Here is an 18,195-nt window from a genome sequence, read left to right as displayed (position 1 = left end):
ACTGAACATAACGCGCCAAACAAATGGAGGTTTTTTGATATAAAAAATAATCTTTATCGAACAAAAGGAACATTTATTGTGTAACTGGGAGTCTCGTGAGTGCAAACATCCGAAGATCATCAAAGGTAAGCGATTAATTTGATTGCTTTTCTGACTTTCGTGACCAGTCTACATTGCTGCTAGGTGTTTGTAATGTTTTGTCTAGTAATCGATAAACTCACACAAACGCTTGGATTGCTTTCGCTGTAAATCATATTTTCAAAATTTGACACGACAGGTGGATTAACAACAAGCTAAACTGTGTTTTGCTATATTGCACTTGTGATTTCATGAATATAAATATTTTTAGGAAATGTTTTATTTTATTTGGCGCTCTGCAATTCAGCGGTTGTTGATGAAAATGATCCCGCTAAAGCGATCCGTGCGTCAAGAAGATTGAAGAGAGAGAAAGACGAGAGGCTATGTTTGAGCCATTGTTGCCAAAACCGAAATGTCACAGCACCCTGATGTCCTAGGCATGGCCATTAGGACAGAGGAGCAGATAGGGCCTCCAGGGGCCTGAGGAGGGTACATGGGGCGGGGCCAGAGTGTTTACATGGCTCTAATTGGCCAAGATAAGTTGTGTCTCATCAAACCCAGAAAGTAAAGCACTGATGTTGGTGATTCATTGTATCACCTTGGAAATCACAGCTGCCATTCCCTAAAAGGCATTTCCTGTTTATTGGGTATGTGCAACGCGTTTTAAACTAACTGTCTAAATACTGTTCCTAAATTAGGCTGAAACAAGGAAGTAAAAAAGGGAAAAGTCTAGTTTCTCTTTGAGAACAAGATGACTCATCACCCCTCCCATGTCTGGTTTATGTTTACATTGCATTTCTTGTCCGTCATAGTTCTGAGAATAGAATCAGTAGAATCACTCTGCTTTATTTCATGCTGAGTTGTCAGAAAATGGTTTGAACCCTTTCCAATCCATGTCCCCTGTGTAGGAAAAGGTCATTGACTCAATATCCATATTGAGCTAAACAAGGTTTCCCTAGCCTGCGGGATTCATCTTTAACAGGGAGTGGATTCAGGGTTTTAAAAATGGTCAGAGAGCGAGGGAGGGAGAGACAAGAAAGCAGTAAATAAATGAAATAATAGAAAGCAAACTTCTTACTGTCTTTTCTTATTTCTGTCATGACTAATTTGATTATTTGATTCAGAGAGGGGAACTTCATTCGCTCTATCTATCTTCCATCTTCAGTCATTCACATTAACTAACAGTTTATTGTTTTATAGTTCCTGATTGACCTTTTCCTTCATCTCTTCCAACATCCGGGAGATTTGGATCTGGGTTCTGAGATGAGTATTTTGAGAATATGAAAATACCACAGAGTTCAGTGTTTAGTGGTGGTTTAATCAGTGAGATGTCAACCATCCAGAATACATAAAAGCAAACATAACACACAAATACAAGCTCCAGTTTCTTATGTATATTCCAGGTTCCTTGTATGTAACAGACTCCTAGTTGTTCAGTGAAAATCCCATTCACTACATGGAATATGAAATAAGCAGGGATTTACTTTACTGTGGCATTACGCTAATTTGGTGACTGGTAGTCCAGTAGGCAAATATCTTCCTGTTAGGATACACAATCTAAACAAATTTCCTTCATTTATAAAGGATTTGCTCAGGACAAGCATCTTCATAAGCTGTCTGTAGTATGTATATTTTCTATTCTACGATACATCTCCCATAACAGGCAGTGACAGTGGGAACGGACATAGGTGGGGTGGGGTAGAAAGGGAGGATAAAATATGACCACTAATCAGTGTCTTCCTGGTATATACACTGCTCAAAAAAATAAAGGGAACACTTAAACAACACAATGTAACTCCAAGTCAATCACACTTCTGTGAAATCAAACTGTCCACTTAGGAAGCAACACTGTTTGACAATAAATTTCACATGCTGTTGTGCAAATGGAATAGACAAAAGGTGGAAATTATAGGCAATTAGCAAGACACCCCCCAAAACAGGAGTGATTCTGCAGGTGGGGACCACAGACCACTTCTCAGTTCCTATGCTTCCTGGCTGATGTTTTGGTCACTTTTGAATGCTGGCGGTGCTCTCACTCTAGTGGTAGCATGAGACGGAGTCTACAACCCACACAAGTAGCTCAGGTAGTGCAGTTCATCCAGGATGGCACATCAATGCGAACTGTGGCAAAAAGGTTTGCTGTATCTGTCAGCGTAGTGTCCAGAGCATGCAGGCGCTACCAGGAGACAGGCCAGTACATCAGGAGACGTGGAGGAGGTCTGATGCACATTTGTGGCCTGCTGGAGGTCATTTTGCAGGGCTCTGGCAGTGCACCTCCTTGCACTAAGGCAGAGGTACCGGTCCTGCTGCTGGGTTGTTGCCCTCCTACGGCCTCCTCCACGTCTCCTGATGTACTGGCCCGTCTCCTGGTAGCGCCTGCATGCTCTGGACACTACGCTGACAGACACAGCAAACCTTTTTTGCCACAGTTCGCATTGATGTGCCATCCTGGATGAACTGCACTAACTGAGCCACTTGTGTGGGTTGTAGACTCCGTCTCATGCTACCACTAGAGTGAGAGCACCGCCAGCATTCAAAAGTGACCAAAACATCAACCAGGAAGCATAGGAACTGAGAAGTGGTCTGTGGTCACCACCTGCAGAATCACTCCTGTTTTGGGGGGTGTCTTGCTAATTGCCACCTTTTGTCTATTCCATTTGCACAACAGCATGTGAAATTTATTGTCAATCAGTGTTGCTTCCTAAGTGGACAGTTTGATTTCACAGAAGTGTGATTGACTTGGAGTTACATTGTGTTGTTTAAGTGTTCCCTTTATTTTTTTGAGCAGTGTAGTTGTGTGTCCTGTTGTGTGTCCAGTGTGGCTCAGTTGGTAGAGCTTGGCACTTGCAAAACCAGGGTTGTGGGTTTGACTCCCACAGGGGACCAGTATGATTTAAAAAAATACAAATGTATGCACTCACTACTGTAAATTCCACTGGATAGGAGTGTCTGTTAAATGACTCAAATGTATAACTGATAGTTCACAACAGTCTTGCCTGTGTCTTCCACCTATCTAATTCTCACTGTGTGTTACAGGAGCCATGAGTAAATAACAGTCATCTGCAATGTGTTAACTAACAGATGCAGTGAACCTCAACATTTACCTCCTGTGTGTATGAAACATCTAGAAATATGTATTGGAAAATAGGGGAAGGGTTGTAGAGAATCGAAGGACCATACATGTAATAAGAAATCTTAGGTGCTGGTTTAAGGCCGGTAGCAACCACCACAGAACGTCCGGTCAGAACGAGGATGAGGCGGATGTCCAGGTTAGGGGGAGCTTAATGGAAGAAGATGTTCACATTCACACACAAATCAAATTGTATTTGTCACATGCACCCAATACAACAGGTGTAGGTAGACCTTACAGTGAAATGCTTACTTATACAAGCCCTTCACCAACAATGCAGTTTTAAGGAAATACCTTTAAAAAAAGTAACAGATAAGAAAAATAAATAATTAAGGACTATATACAGGGGGTACCGGTTCAGAGTCAATGTCAATGTGTCACTGTGTGAGGGCATCACACACACATCTGACCACTCATGGTTCAGATAACTGAGAATCATGTCCAGCGAGAACTGACCTTAATTATGTGGTCGTTTAGATGCACGCACAATTAAACATCAGACATAAAGGGATACAGTCTACAGGAGGAAAAGTTCAACAGGATGGAAAACCGTGGAAGTGCTCATCAGGATGGGGAAAGTGTCACAAGCCGGCTCATAGCCTGTGACAAAAATGAGGGGACACGAACAACAGGTATAGGCCAATTAAAAGGTTCTTTATTATAAACAAAACTATTAACTTTAAACTAAGAAAAAGGAATGAGGTGTGGAAGTATCATGATGTAAGGTGTATGTAAAATGCATGGATGCGTGAATATGTGTGTGTGAACATGACTGAGTGAAAACTATGCAAAACTACAAAGGAACAAACAAAACAGGATCATACCTGGAGGAGCAGAGAGAGAGAGAGAGATGATTAGTGTATCAGCAGTTTAAATACCCTGAGCCCAGGTGACTCCAATCACTAATGACCCTCCTCTGCCTGCAGGAGGAACCGCCCCCTGCACTGCAGAGGAGGAGCCGTGACAAAAGCATGTTTCTGACCACACAGCATGCTGGAGTCATAGACTAACTGAAACTGAAGTTCCGGGAATCAAGGCCACTGATAGACTGAAGGAGATGCGATGATAAGTATTAGGTGTAACCTTGACCAATAAGACACTAACAAAAGTGTGGGTCCTGTGAATGAGAGACTAAGCTGCCCGACTAGAACTAACCAGAAGGGATTGCTAGAACCAGCTGACTGAAGCTGGCCATTTTAACATGTACAGTATTTTACAGTAATGAAACGGACACACAATGTTCAAGCCACTGAGGGATTGTAGAAACAGACAGGCAGGTATCTACTATGGCATTACCTCCCAAATGGAAAATATAGTTAAGGTATATAGGAATACATCTCATGTAACGAGCATCCAAATCCACACACACACACACCACAACAACAGCGCTGTGAGGCTCAAGGAATAGTCTCAATCTGAGAATTGTTATGAAAAATTTGCGGTAATAATCAACCTCACTTCTCGGTTTCAGTGGCTACATGTTCTCTTACTTATTATGATATTTTAACAATGGGAGGTTGTCACAATCTTGCATGTAATCAAAACGGATATGCTCTTAATAAACAGAACAAATCAATTTGGTTTCCAGGCTAATCCCAATCCCCTCATACAGCTAACTCTTAGACAAAAAGGTGCTATCTAGAACCTAACAAGGTTCTTCAGCTGTCCCAATAGAAGAACCCTTTGAAGATCCCTTTTTGGTTCCACGTAGAACCCTTTTGGCTCCAGATATAACCCCTTTGGGTTCCATGTAGGACCCTTTTCACAGAGGGCACATGCAACCAAAAAGTGTTCTACCTGGACCCAAAAAGGGTTCTACCTGGACCCAAAAAGGGTTCTACCTGGACCCAAAAAGTGTTCTATCTGGACCCAAAAAGTATTCTACCTGGACCCCAAAAAGGTTTTCCTATGGTCACAGCAGAAGAAACCTTTTAAAACCATTTTTTACAAGAGTGTAACCTAATTTCTGGATGTTATTCCCCCTGTCTACCATAAGAAACCCACAAGGATCTTCTCTAGAACAAGCGTAGTGAATTAACTGTCACTAGGGTTAGGTAAGAGTCGACCATCGTACTATGCATGCTTGTCATAACTTGTCATAAGCCAGGAGCACACCCCCATACCTCTAAATCTTAAACTAATGTTATCCTGTTATTACAGCCCAGAAATTAAAGCAAATGTCATTTGTACAGATTGTATTATCGATAAGGAGATGGTAAAGGTTATGTTCTTTACACGTTAATGATAGAGCAATTTTTTGGCAAATAGTTCCATCAACATTTCGTGTGACCTCAGTTGCTTTTATTGTTAATTGGTTTTCTTTGACATTATCAGGTAGTTGTCAGTCATCCCACTGCTGGCTTGTTTCTGACGCTAATCAGGGTTGGTCCTGGTCAATCCCTTGATGGGAGACCAGATCCTGTCGGAAGTGGTGTTGGAGAGCCAGTAGGAGACACCCTTTCCTCAGGTCAATAAAAAATATATTCCAATGATTGGGGACATTGCCCTGTGTAGGGTGCTGTCTTTTGGACGTGATGTTAAATGGGTGTCCTGACTCTCTGTGGTCACTAAAGATCCCCATGGCACTTATTGTAAGAGTAGGGGTGTTAGCCCTGGTGTCCTGGCTAAATTCCCAATCTGGCCCTCATACCATCATGGTCACCTAATCATCCCCAGTCTACAATTGGCTCATTTATCCTCTCCCCTGTAACTATTCCCCAGGTTGTTGCTGTAAATGATCATGTGTTCTCAGTCAGCCTACCTGGTAAAATAAGGGTTAAAGAAAAAATGTTGCCAGTTGCCTATTTAAATGTGAAGTATTAGGTATAGGGCTGGGGGCACCTGCTATTTTCCCCTAATTCCACAAGTTGTAGCAAATGAATATCTTTTGAAACAGGCTATGGAACACAACACTGGTGGTGGTGGAGTACTGGCAAAAAAGGTTGACATTTTCAAGACAAATTGGTTTGGTAGCGATTCCCCATTCCAAAATAACTAACCGCTATTATTTCCAGAGTCAGACGTCTCTGTCACTGGTTTTATTTGCATGGTAAGATTTTCCCATGGGTCGACTTGGCAAGCCAACTCCCACACACTCAGTGCCTATGATATCAGAGTGAACTGAAGTCTTGGGTCCTGACTTCTTCTCCCGGCCCCGTCCACTCCACACAGTAGCCTACGCAGCAGAAGAGGATATGGAGCAGTGATGTGCCGGGAGACCAGGAGAATAATAACACTTCTTTTTAAAAACGGAATAAATGCCCGTCTTTAAGTGACAGTTACAGGGTTCCTCTTGTAAATTTAAAATACTTCAAACGCAGATGCTAGCATGCAGGAAATGCCAGACTAATTCTCAGATTATTTCAATCACCCCTCACGCCTCTAGAGAGTTCTGTCTTCAGTTGAATATTGCGCGTCTGACGGGAAGGGTCGAAGAATACCAGCTCCAGCCACCGTGGAAACTGATTATTCCAAGATGCTCCGGCAAATGCAATATTTGAAATTAACGACAGCACTCGGTAGGTGATATTTTCTCTGAATATACATGTTACCACCAGTTTATTAACCTACAAGCGAACAGTCTGTCGCGCGCGCATGTTTTAACTTGTGTGTGTCCACTATTCAGGTTCCTGTGCGCGTCCCACAGGCACACAGACATTAACCGTGTACTCAATTATTAATGATTCATCGTGACTCATAAAAGCATCCATTAGGTGTAAATTGCTTTTACATTGAATATACTTTTTTTTTTTTTTTACCTCGGGCAGGGGGGGGGGGGGTGTACACCAGTAGAATTCAGCATGAATTATGATTTGGAGCCTAATTTGGACGCTTGAGTGAGTGGTGCAACTTCCTGTGAGAAACATTGAACATACAAAAGTAGAACTAGAACTGTCCTGGTTCCTGGTTCCTATTAACTTCTTCTGAGACAGTTATAATGGCTTGGATTACTTTTTGCTGTGCCTTCAAAAAGTATTCAGACCCCTTTGACTTATTCCACATTTTATTGTGTTACAGACTGAACTCAAATGGATAAAGAAAAAACATTCTCACCCATCCACACACAATACCCAATAATGACAAAGTGAAAATATGTTTTTTGAAAATAACATTTCTCATTTACATAATATTCACATCACTGAGTCAATACTTTGTAGAAGCACCTTGGGCAGCGATTACAGCTGTGAGTCTTTCTGGGTAAGTCTCTTAGAGCTTTCCACACCTGGATTTTGCAACATTTGTCCATTAATATTCAAACAAATTTTCAAGCTAGATCAAATTGGTTGTTGATCATTACTAGACAACCATTTTCAGGTCTTGCTATAGATTGTCAAGTAGATTTAAGTCACAACAGTAACTTGGCCACTCAGGAACAATCACTGTCTTCTTGGTAAGCAACTCCAGTGTAGATTTGGCCTTGTGTTTTAGGTTATTGTCCTGCTGAATGGTGAATTCATCCTCCAGTTACTGGTGGACAGAAGACTGAATTCTTCTAGGATTTTGCCTGTGCTTAGCGCCATTCCATGTATTTTTTATCCTGAAAACTCCCTAGTCCTTAAACATTACAAGCACACCCAAAAGCTGATGCAGCCACCACTATGCTTGACAATATAGAGAGTGGTACTCAGTGATGTGTTGTATTGGATTTGCCCTAAACATAACAATTTGTATTCAGGTCAAAAAGTTAATTGCTCTGCCAAATGTTTTGCACCATCACTTTACTGCCTTATTGCAAACAGGGTGCATGTTTTGTAATATTTTAATTCTGTACAGGCTTCCTTCTTTTCACTCTGTCAATTAAGTTAGCATTGTGGAGTAACTACAATGTTGTTGATCCATCCTCAGTTTTTTCCTATCACAGCCATTAAACTCCGTAACAATTTTAAAGTCACCATTGGTGAAATCCCTGAGCAGTTCCCTTCCTCACCAGCAACTGAGTTAGGAAGGATGCCTGTATCTTTGTAGTGTCGGGGTGTATTGATACACCATCCAAAGTGTAATTAATAACGTCACCATGCTCAAAGATATATTCAATGTCTGTTGTTTTCTTCTTTGTTTCTTCTTACCCATCTACCAATAGGTGCCCTTCTTTGCGAGACATTGGAAAACCTCCCTGGTCTTTGTGGTTGAATATGTGTTTGAAATTCACTGCTCAACTGACAGACCTTACAGATAATTGAATATGTGCGGTACAGAGATGAGGTAGTCATGAAAAAATGATGTTAAACACTATTATTGCACACAGAGTGAGTCTATACAACTTATTATGTGACTTGTTCATTTTTTACTCCTGAACTTATGTAGGAATATATTTATCAACAATTTTGTTTTTTGTCTAAATTGTGATGTCTTGTATTTCGGAATACAATCAGTGCTGGGATAAAATGGGTAAGTACCTACAGTAATAATAAGTAATCTGAAGTGAATTAAATGGAGTTCCTGTGTGGTGATAGTCCAAAGCCAGACCTCATGTCACGCAACCAGGTGTAGGATTTCTGACACTGCCGGTGATGTAATAAATTATCAGTATCATTTCATTTTCAATATTCCAAAGACCAGTTATTGAAAGTTTGCACATTTGGAACTCTGGGCTTATCAATATGAACTCATTTAATTTTCAGACACTTTTAAAGCCTATTTTGTACCGGTGTGTATTTGAAAACAGATATGCCTGTTGCTGGTGTGGGAAGTCCCGCAGTGACTTGTGACTGAACACTCAGTTATAAGTCCAGCAGTACTGAATTAACTTCTCAGGTCATGTTCCTGTAGTTCTAAAAGGGGGGAAAGTACCAACAATGTATTTGAGACTGGGTCTGCTTCCAAAATGGCACCATTCCCCATATAATGGCCTACTTTTGATCAGAGCCTTATGGGCCTTGGTCAAAAGTAGTTCAATACATAGGGAATAGGTTGCCATTTGGGGCGCAACCTGGGACTGGGTCTGAAACCTTGAAATGCTCCTCTGTTACTGTAAAGTCAACAGTGTGAGCGTCCCTCTAATTCTCAGATTCCTACGCTCACATGTGACATCGGCTCGTCACCGGCTCGTGACCGTCATTAGAGAATTGAGTTAGAGATGCAGCTGGAGATAGAGGCTCACATTAGCCGCTATCACATCACACCAAGTTTGCATCCCAAATGGTATCCTATTCCTCAGTTAGTACACTACTTTTGAGCAGGGTCCGTAAATAGGGAATAGGGTGCCATTTGGTGCAAAGACCAAGAGTCTCCCTACTTAGGCTCTGGTTCCTCTCCCCACAGACCACTGACTGCACACTCAGACCCAGTTCATTAAACACCAAATGGAAGTAAACAGAAGTTAACAGGGAGAGACTACTTTTACATTTTCTGCTGCAAAACATTTTCCGTTCCATGACCTAATGAATCTGACCCTAGACTTCTTTAGTTCAGATGGAACAAATCTACAGTAGTGGGATAACTCATATCTCATCAGTTCCATGCCCCCTCCCTCACCCCTCCCCTCCTTAAATATAATTCATTTGTGAGGAGCTTTGTTTAGTGGTTATTGTCCTAGCTACTCATCCTGAGTATTGAACCAATCAATGACCTTGTCTACCTCTGTGAGCTGCCTGATTGTTTATGAATGAGGGGGGCTTGGCTGGAACCTACTGGTTGGGGCCATACTCAGAAATCCCATGTTAAGCTAGGAGTGCGGCTCCAGCGTGGCCCAGGGGCCCACATGTGGTTATTGTAGTGGCGGCATTTGAACCTTATAAATTCCTAACGGAGATGGGAGTACAGGTGCTTTTGGTTTGGGACCTCGAGGAGAGCTCATCTGGCTTCAATCAGGGGTGTGTGGGACTGGGACAAGTCAACTTACTCTGGACACTTGAAAACACGCGGATATGCTTAGCCATATGAATGTAAGAACACACGCACACAATCCAACCACACACACTGATGTTCTAACTCTTATACAGAATGGACACACAAAGCTTTTGGACATGTAGATTACAGTGATGTTTGTTCTTGAGGATGAAGGTGTCGAGGGATTATTTATGGTGGTCTTCTTGCTCATAATCTTTAGCCACGGTGGTTGTAACACATCAGGCAGAACATGATACACAAGAGTGTGTATTCATACATTGCAGATTGTTTCTTATATCTCAGATTCTGTCATTATGTTTTTTTTGTCAGTCTCAATGTCGCTAATCAATTTATGGGATGTACAGTAGGGCTTATGTAGCCAACTCGTAATAACACATTGTGTACATTCACGTATTCATGTTACTCACAGATGTGTGTGGTATGATACTTACAAAGGGTGTTCATTGAACATCTGTACATCTGTTCACATACGCAATCAAGGAGTAATGTTTTATGTCTTTCAAATGAACTATGCCTTTCAACTGAAATTTGAGGGAACGCACTCAAAAATATGCAGAGAAGCGAATCCTCAGCATTCTTTAGAGAAGTGAGATTGTTCCCATCGCCGTATATCAGCAGGTGTAAATAGGACCACAGTGTATCTCCCTCCCCATAGTTGATCTCCTTCCCCACAGTGTATCTCCCTCCCCATAGTTGATCTCCTTCCCCACAGTGTATCTCCTTCCCCACCGTTTATCTCCCTCTCCACAGTGTATCACCCATCTCTCCACCAACAGTATACATGTAATGGGTGCGTGTTGGTGGCAGGGAAGTCAGGCACAGGAGAACGAACTTGGTATAAACGGAGTCGTTTAATGAGTGCTGACCAAACTCCAAAAACCCAAAATATACAAAAATAACAAAGTGGGTACAAAACCCGTCGCACACCAACACATACTAGCACAATCACAGACAGTAAAACAATCTCCGACAAGGACATGAGGGGAAACAGAGGGTTAAATACACAACATGTAATTGATGGGATTGGAACCAGGTGTGAAGGAAGACAAGACAAAACCAATGGAAAATGAAAAATGGGTCAGTGATGGCTAGAAGGTTGGTGACGTCGACCGCCGAACACCGCCCGAACAAGGAGGGACCGACTTCGGCGGAAGTCGTGACAATACATTTTTAGAGTTTCCTTCCAAAAAGATGGTAAATTTGCTTTTTTATTTCAATAAATTATCAAATAGATTGGTGTGTTTTTTAACTATCTATTGATGTCATGCGGTTGTTCAATGACAGACATGTATTTGTTTAAAATCTTGGATTCTGTAACGGCAGCCTTCCTCCTCTTCGTCTGAAGAGGAGGTGTAGCAGGGATCGGATCAAGACGCAGCGTAGTTTGTGCTCAACATGATTTAATTAAGACGATAACGTGAACACTTACAAAATACAAAAATAACAAACGTGGCAAACCGAAACAGTCCTCTCTGGTGAAATGAACACAAAGACAGGAAACAACCACCCACAAACCCCAACACAAAACAAGCCACCTAAATATGATTCCCAATCAGAGACAACACAAAACACCTGCCTCTGATTGAGAACCATATTAGGCCAAACATAGAAACAGACAAACTAGACACACAACATAGAATGCCCACCCAGCTCACGTCCTGACCAACACTAAAACAAGTAAAACACACAAGAACTATGGTCAGAACGTGACAGATTCACTGGTTTTCATTTCAGAGACAAATAATGCTAGGTTTTACACAAATGTAACAAATAAGTAATTTTTTTATAAAGAAATGTAAAAATTATACATTTGTGACATCAATGTAAAACTTTTTTCATTTGTTTTAGTCATTTAGCATATGCTCTTATCGAGAGCAGCTTACAGTAAGTACATTCATCTTAAGATAGCTAGGTGAGACAATCACATATCACAGTCAAATATACAGGATACGAACATTCCATTCCAGCTAAACAATGGATATATAGCGTTTAGCAAAAAAAAAACATTGTCTTAAATCTATGAATAAAAAATCTGAGAATAGATACATTTTACACACAAAATATCCATAAGCAATCATTTCTGGTGAAAAATATACACTGCTCAAAAAAATAAAAGGAACACTTAAACAACACAATGTAACTCCAAGTCAATCACACTTCTGTGAAATCAAACTGTCCACTTAGGAAGCAACACTGTTTGACAATAAATTTCACATGCTGTTGTGCAAATGGAATAGACAAAAGGTGGAAATTATAGGCAATTAGCAAGACACCCCCCAAAACAGGAGTGATTCTGCAGGTGGGGACCACAGACCACTTCTCAGTTCCTATGCTTCCTGGCTGATGTTTTGGTCACTTTTGAATGCTGGCGGTGCTCTCACTCTAGCGGTAGCATGAGACGGAGTCTACAACCCACCCAAGTGGCTCAGGTAGTGCAGTTCATCCAGAATGGCACATCAATGCGAACTGTGGCAAAAAGGTTTGCTGTGTCTGTCAGCGTAGTGTCCAGAGCATGCAGGCGCTACCAGGAGACAGGCCAGTACATCAGGAGACGTGGAGGAGGCCGTAGGAGGGCAACAACCCAGCAGCAGGACCGCTACCTCCGCCTTAGTGCAAGGAGGTGCACTGCCAGAGCCCTGCAAAATGACCTCCAGCAGGCCACAAATGTGCATGTGTCAGCATATGGTCTCACAAGGGGTCTGAGGATCTCATCTCGGTACCTAATGGCAGTCAGGCTACCTCTGGCGAGCACATGGAGGGCTGTGCGGCCCCACAAAGAAATGCCACCCCACACCATGACTGACCCATCGCCAACCCGGTCATGCTGGAGGATGTTGCAGGCAGCAGAACGTTCTCCACGGCGTTTCCAGACTCTGTCACGTCTGTCACATGTGCTCATGTGCTCAGTGTGAACCTGCTTTCATCTGTGAAGAGCACAGGGCGCCAGTGGCGAATTTGCCAATCTTGGTGTTCTCTGGCAAATGCCAAACGTCCTGCACGGTGTTGGGCTGTAAGCACAACCCCCACCTGTGGACGTCGGGCCCTCATACCACCCTCATGGAGTCTGTTTCTGACCGTTTGAGCAGACACATGCACATTTGTGGCCTGCTGGAGGTCATTTTGCAGGGCGCTGGCAGTGCACCTCCTTGCACTAAGGCGGAGGTAGCGGTCCTGCTGCTGGGTTGTTGCCCTCCTACGGCCTCCTCCACGTCTCCTGATGTACTGGCCTGTCTCCTGGTAGCGCCTGCATGCTCTGGACACTACGCTGACAGACACAGCAAACCTTTTTGCCACAGTTCGCATTGATGTGCCATTCTGGATGAACTGCACTACCTGAGCCACTTGGGTGGGTTGTAGACTCCGTCTCATGCTACCACTAGAGTGAGAGCACCGCCAGCATTCAAAAGTGACCAAAACATCAGCCAGGAAGCATAGGAACTGAGAAGTGGTCTGTGGTCCCCACCTGCAGAATCACTCCTGTTTTGGGGGGTGTCTTGCTAATTGCCTATAATTTCCACCTTTTGTCTATTCCATTTGCACAACAGCATTTGCAATTTATTGTCAATCAGTGTTGCTTCCTAAGTGGACAGTTTGATTTCACAGAAGTGTGATTGACTTGGAGTTACATTGTGTTGTTTAAGTGTTCCCTTTATTTTTTTGAGCAGTGTATATATATATAAAAAATTGGTGCATATAGCATTTTGTAAATTAACTCTTAATTTCTTTCACTGTCTGAAGGTTCCTTTATGTATGGAATGCTGCTGCAGCTGATTTGATTAAAGAGCTAATTCATTGGCTGTTTGAAGATGAGTGAAGGGGTGGAGGCTGGGCAGTTTGTCTGAAGACATTAGTGGTCTGGCTGTATTTATGAGTCTGGAGAAGAGGAGCCAGTCTGAACTGAACCCACAGCCCGACAGTCTGAATCTCTCCCATAGCAGCATCATCCTCTATAAGTAGTTCACTATGCAGATACAGTAGATGTTTGCAACCGCTGCTAATTTAATATGCACTGTAAATTCCAAAAATGAGATCGTCATTTATTTTCATTCAGTGAATTCAATGGAATCGTCCCAAAAGTGCAAACCCGCTCATCTGGCTCTCCAGGCAAGTTCAATAAAAGTATTTGAAATCATTTTGAACCCAGGTCAGGGTATACCAGTGGAGTGAGAGAAGGAGTGATGGTCAAGCTTTGTTCAACAGACAGGCTGCCACTCAGTCCCCTTAACCCTGGCCCTGGCATTGAGGGTCTCTTCTCCCCCTTTGCTTGGTCGGTCGTAAATCCAGAGCATCCCCTGGCAGAAGCCCCAGATCTTCCAGAAGATCTCACTCTGAACGTCTCCCTCCATACTTGGAGCCTAAAAAAACACATTCCTTTACTGGCTGTCTGACGGGCTGACCCACTGTCTACTGTCTTCTCTTTTATTGGCTCACATGAAACACTGGAAGCAAGCAGCTTGTTGTTTGTTACTGAGAACTAGAAACTACACTCTTAGAAAAATGTGTTCCAGAAGTGTTCTTCGGTTGTCCCCATAGGAGAACCCTTTTTGGTTCCAGGTAGAACCCTTTTAGGTTCCATGTATAACCTTCTGTGGATAGGGTTCTACATGTAACACAAAAGGGTTCTACCTAGAACCAAAAATGGTTCTTCAATGGGTTCTCCTATGGGGACAGCCAAAGAACCCTTTTAGGTTCTAGATAGGACCCTTTTTATAAGAGTATAGATATCAAGAAGGTTTTCTTTGAGAGGTTACATCAATATGGTATGGCAGTCCCAGAAAAGAAATACGAGAACTGAAAAATCTGACTGAATATGACTTCATGAGACTCCACAAACAGTCAACATGTAAATATTGTAACAAGACATCAGGTAAAATAAACAATACCATGTGTGTCCAGGGAATAGTATGTAGTGTCTAGTATCTACTGACTGTAACAAGACATCAGGTAAAATAAACAAGACCATGTGTGTCCACAGTCACAATAAGCGGCCTAGCCCACTGTAAGCTGATCCCATGTCTTGACAGATCCCATATACTGGTGTTTACAAAGCTTTTAAGAGCTCAGATGAGTAATGTTTGCCATTGAGAAAAATTACCTTGTGAAAGGGTTTAGCTCAGGCATACCAAACAATCTCTATCAAACATCACTGTATGCCAGTAGACACAATTACTGGCTTGGAAGCAGCCAACTATAATGCTTTGTAGGAGTTTCATGTCTATACACTTGCAATCATTTAACCGGACAAATAATTGGTTTGGAAATATCAAAACCTTTGTGCTGAATGTAAAATATGACAATCTTGCGGTCAGGAAACCTTAGTAGAATTTATAGGAAAACATTTCCTGAAATTCCACCAACACATCTCCTGTGTTACACGTGGAGAGAGGACGCGTGACCATTGTTATTCTCCCTTCCATGACAGCTACAAGACCCTCCCCCTTTGGCAAATCAGATCATGCCTCCATTCTGCTCTTCCCCGCATATATACAGAAATTTAAACAAGAAGCACCCGTGATAAGGACTGTTCAGCGTTGTTCTGACCAATCAGAATTCATGCTACAGGACTGTTTCTCGATCACGTGGACTGGGAAATGTTCTGGGTCACCTCTGGAAATAACATTGACAACTAAACTGACTCTGACACTGGGCTCATCAGATAGTGCATAGAGGATGTTGTTCCTACTGTGATGATTAAAATGTAACAAACCAAAAACTGTGGATAGATGGCAGCATTCGCGCAACACTGAAAGCACGGCCTTGACCGGGAGACCCATGAGGCAACGCACAATTGGCCAAGCCTTGTCCAGGTTAGGGGAGGGTTTGGCCAGCCGGGATTTCCTTGTCAAATTGTGCTCTAGCGACTCCTTGTGGTGGGCCGGGCACCTGCAAAATTACTTTGTTTCGCCAGTTGGACACGGTTTCCTCCAATACATTGGTGCATCTGGCTTCCGGGTTAAGGAAGCAATGTGTCAAAAAGCAGTGCTTTTGGTCTCCTCATGTGTTGGATTCCACCATGTGTTGGAGTAATCCCAATGTAATGAAACATATTAGGGTTAAAAGCCAAGTTTCTCCCTTAATTATTTTAAAAGAACAACCGTGACTCTCTGGTGGGACTGGAGCAGGTGTGACGGCACATTTAGAGTCCAGTCATCTAGCAACCCCAAGGTCGTGACCTCCGGTGACCCCGGTCCCAGAGCCTCAAGAGACCCACCTCACATAAAACTGGGAAGGAGAGGTGGGGAGGATGGGTGAGAAGGAGGAGGAGGGGAAGAGGACTGTGGGAGGTGAGGAGGTGAGGGAGGTTGGGAGGTTGGTTATCTTCCCTTTAGAACAACAATAAGAACAACAACAGTGGGAGAGAGGCTAGAGAGATGCCAGGCACCAGCTACAGCAACCAGGGTCGTTAGGTTCACAAACAAACACCAGCTCTGAGAAAAGATAAGAAGCTCCACAAAGCTCTGAGGGGAAGGAAAGTCAAGCTCTTCAAATGTCAAGATATAGGATAGTAGACATTTTGCTTTTTTATCTGATGAAATGTAATAATCCGGCCATGGAAAAAAAAAATTCTGGTATGTCTTGATTGTGTTAATCTTGTTTTACACAATGCTTCAATGCTTTGAAAACAGAAAACTCTGTCCATGGCACTCTGGTGTTCTGGTGTTCTCTGGTCTTCCAGATGCACTATCAACACGCCACCAAAAGAAACACACACACACACACACACACACACACACACACACACACACACACACACACACACACACACACACACACACACACACACACACACACACACACACACACACACACACACACACACACACACACACACACACACACACACACACACACAGAGGATCAGAGGCTGTCAGCAGATACACAAGGCCCCTGAGGGCTGTATGTGTGTGTGTGTGTGCATAAATGTCTGCATGCGTGCGTGCATCTGTATCTGTGTATGTTTCTGTGTGTGCTTCAGCCCTGCATCATCTGTGCACCAGGCCTCAGAGCAGTGATCAGACCTGCCACCCAACCCCCCTCTCTTTCCTCTCACCCCCAGCAGCAAGAGGCCAGACCCATCCATCACTGTGGCATCACACTGAGATGATGTACAGGCTGCACGGGGCACCTCGTTCACATTATCCACAGTCCTCAGCTACTGCAGGGCAACACGCAATCCACTGCACCACCATGTTGTTCTTCTCCAAAACAAATGTTTTTTTAATTCTGATTTTTTCTTCTGATCTAGGCCAGGGGGGCAACAATGCAACACACACTCAGTTTTTTCTTCAAGACAAATGTTTTTTTTCTAAAGTGTTGCACTTTTGGGTCAGGGAAACCTACTTGCAAAGCATTTAGACATTCTTCATGATTGATCTGCCTGGCTTATGTACATGCCCCTGAACTTTGACCCATGGAACCCTAGAAAAGTTAGCTAGTTCAAGTTCACACAGTTCCTACACTAAGTTATTACTGTATAGTTACAGATGATTTACAGTTGATGAGAAGCACATCTATTTATTGATAATGATGTGGGTTAGAAATGTCCTCTTGATTGTTGCTGATCACCTGTAAAATATGAGAAACATGTATTAGAGTTTGAGTTTGGAGCGTCAGCATATGGTTTTGCGCCGAAACCCATTGTTGAGCGTTTCGGAATCAGAATCACCGATATTCACTAATTACATTGACACAGTCAGAATGTTACCTGGTGATATGGTGCTGCTAGTGATATCCGACATACTCAGAATGTTACTTGGTGATATGGTGCTGCTAGTGATATCCAACATACTCAGAATGTTACTTGGTGATATGGTGCTGCTAGTGATATACAACATACTCAGAATGTTACTTGGTGATATGGTGCTGCTAGTGATATCCAACATACTCAGAATGTTACTTGGTGATATGGTGCTGCTAGTGATATACAACATCCTCAGAATGTTACTTGGTGATATGGTGCTGCTAGTGATATCCAACATACTCAGAATGTTACTTGGTGATATGGTGCTGCTAGTGATATACAACATCCTCAGAATGTTACTTGGTGATATGGTGCTGCTAGTGATATCCAACATACTCAGAATGTTACTTGGTGATATGGTGCTGCTAGTGATATACAACATCCTCAGAATGTTACT

The 18,195-nt window shown here is 42.7% G+C and overlaps 1 protein-coding gene across 1 annotated transcript in view; it reads left to right on the top strand.

The window, feature by feature from the left end:
- The first annotated feature begins 6,325 nt into the window (after window positions 1–6,325).
- The window catches only part of LOC129811217 (integrin alpha-1-like), a 110,582-nt gene continuing 98,712 nt past the window's right edge, over window positions 6,326–18,195 (top strand). The window contains exon 1 of the mRNA XM_055862380.1: window positions 6,326–6,726. Coding sequence (XP_055718355.1) covers window positions 6,684–6,726 — 43 coding nt within the window. The 5' untranslated portion in view covers window positions 6,326–6,683. The remainder of the gene's footprint in view (window positions 6,727–18,195) is intronic.

Source organism: Salvelinus fontinalis, chromosome 2 (genome assembly GCF_029448725.1).
Source record: "Salvelinus fontinalis isolate EN_2023a chromosome 2, ASM2944872v1, whole genome shotgun sequence".
In the NCBI taxonomy this organism is placed as follows: domain Eukaryota; kingdom Metazoa; phylum Chordata; class Actinopteri; order Salmoniformes; family Salmonidae; genus Salvelinus; species Salvelinus fontinalis.
This window is presented reverse-complemented; position numbering and strand designations above follow the sequence as displayed.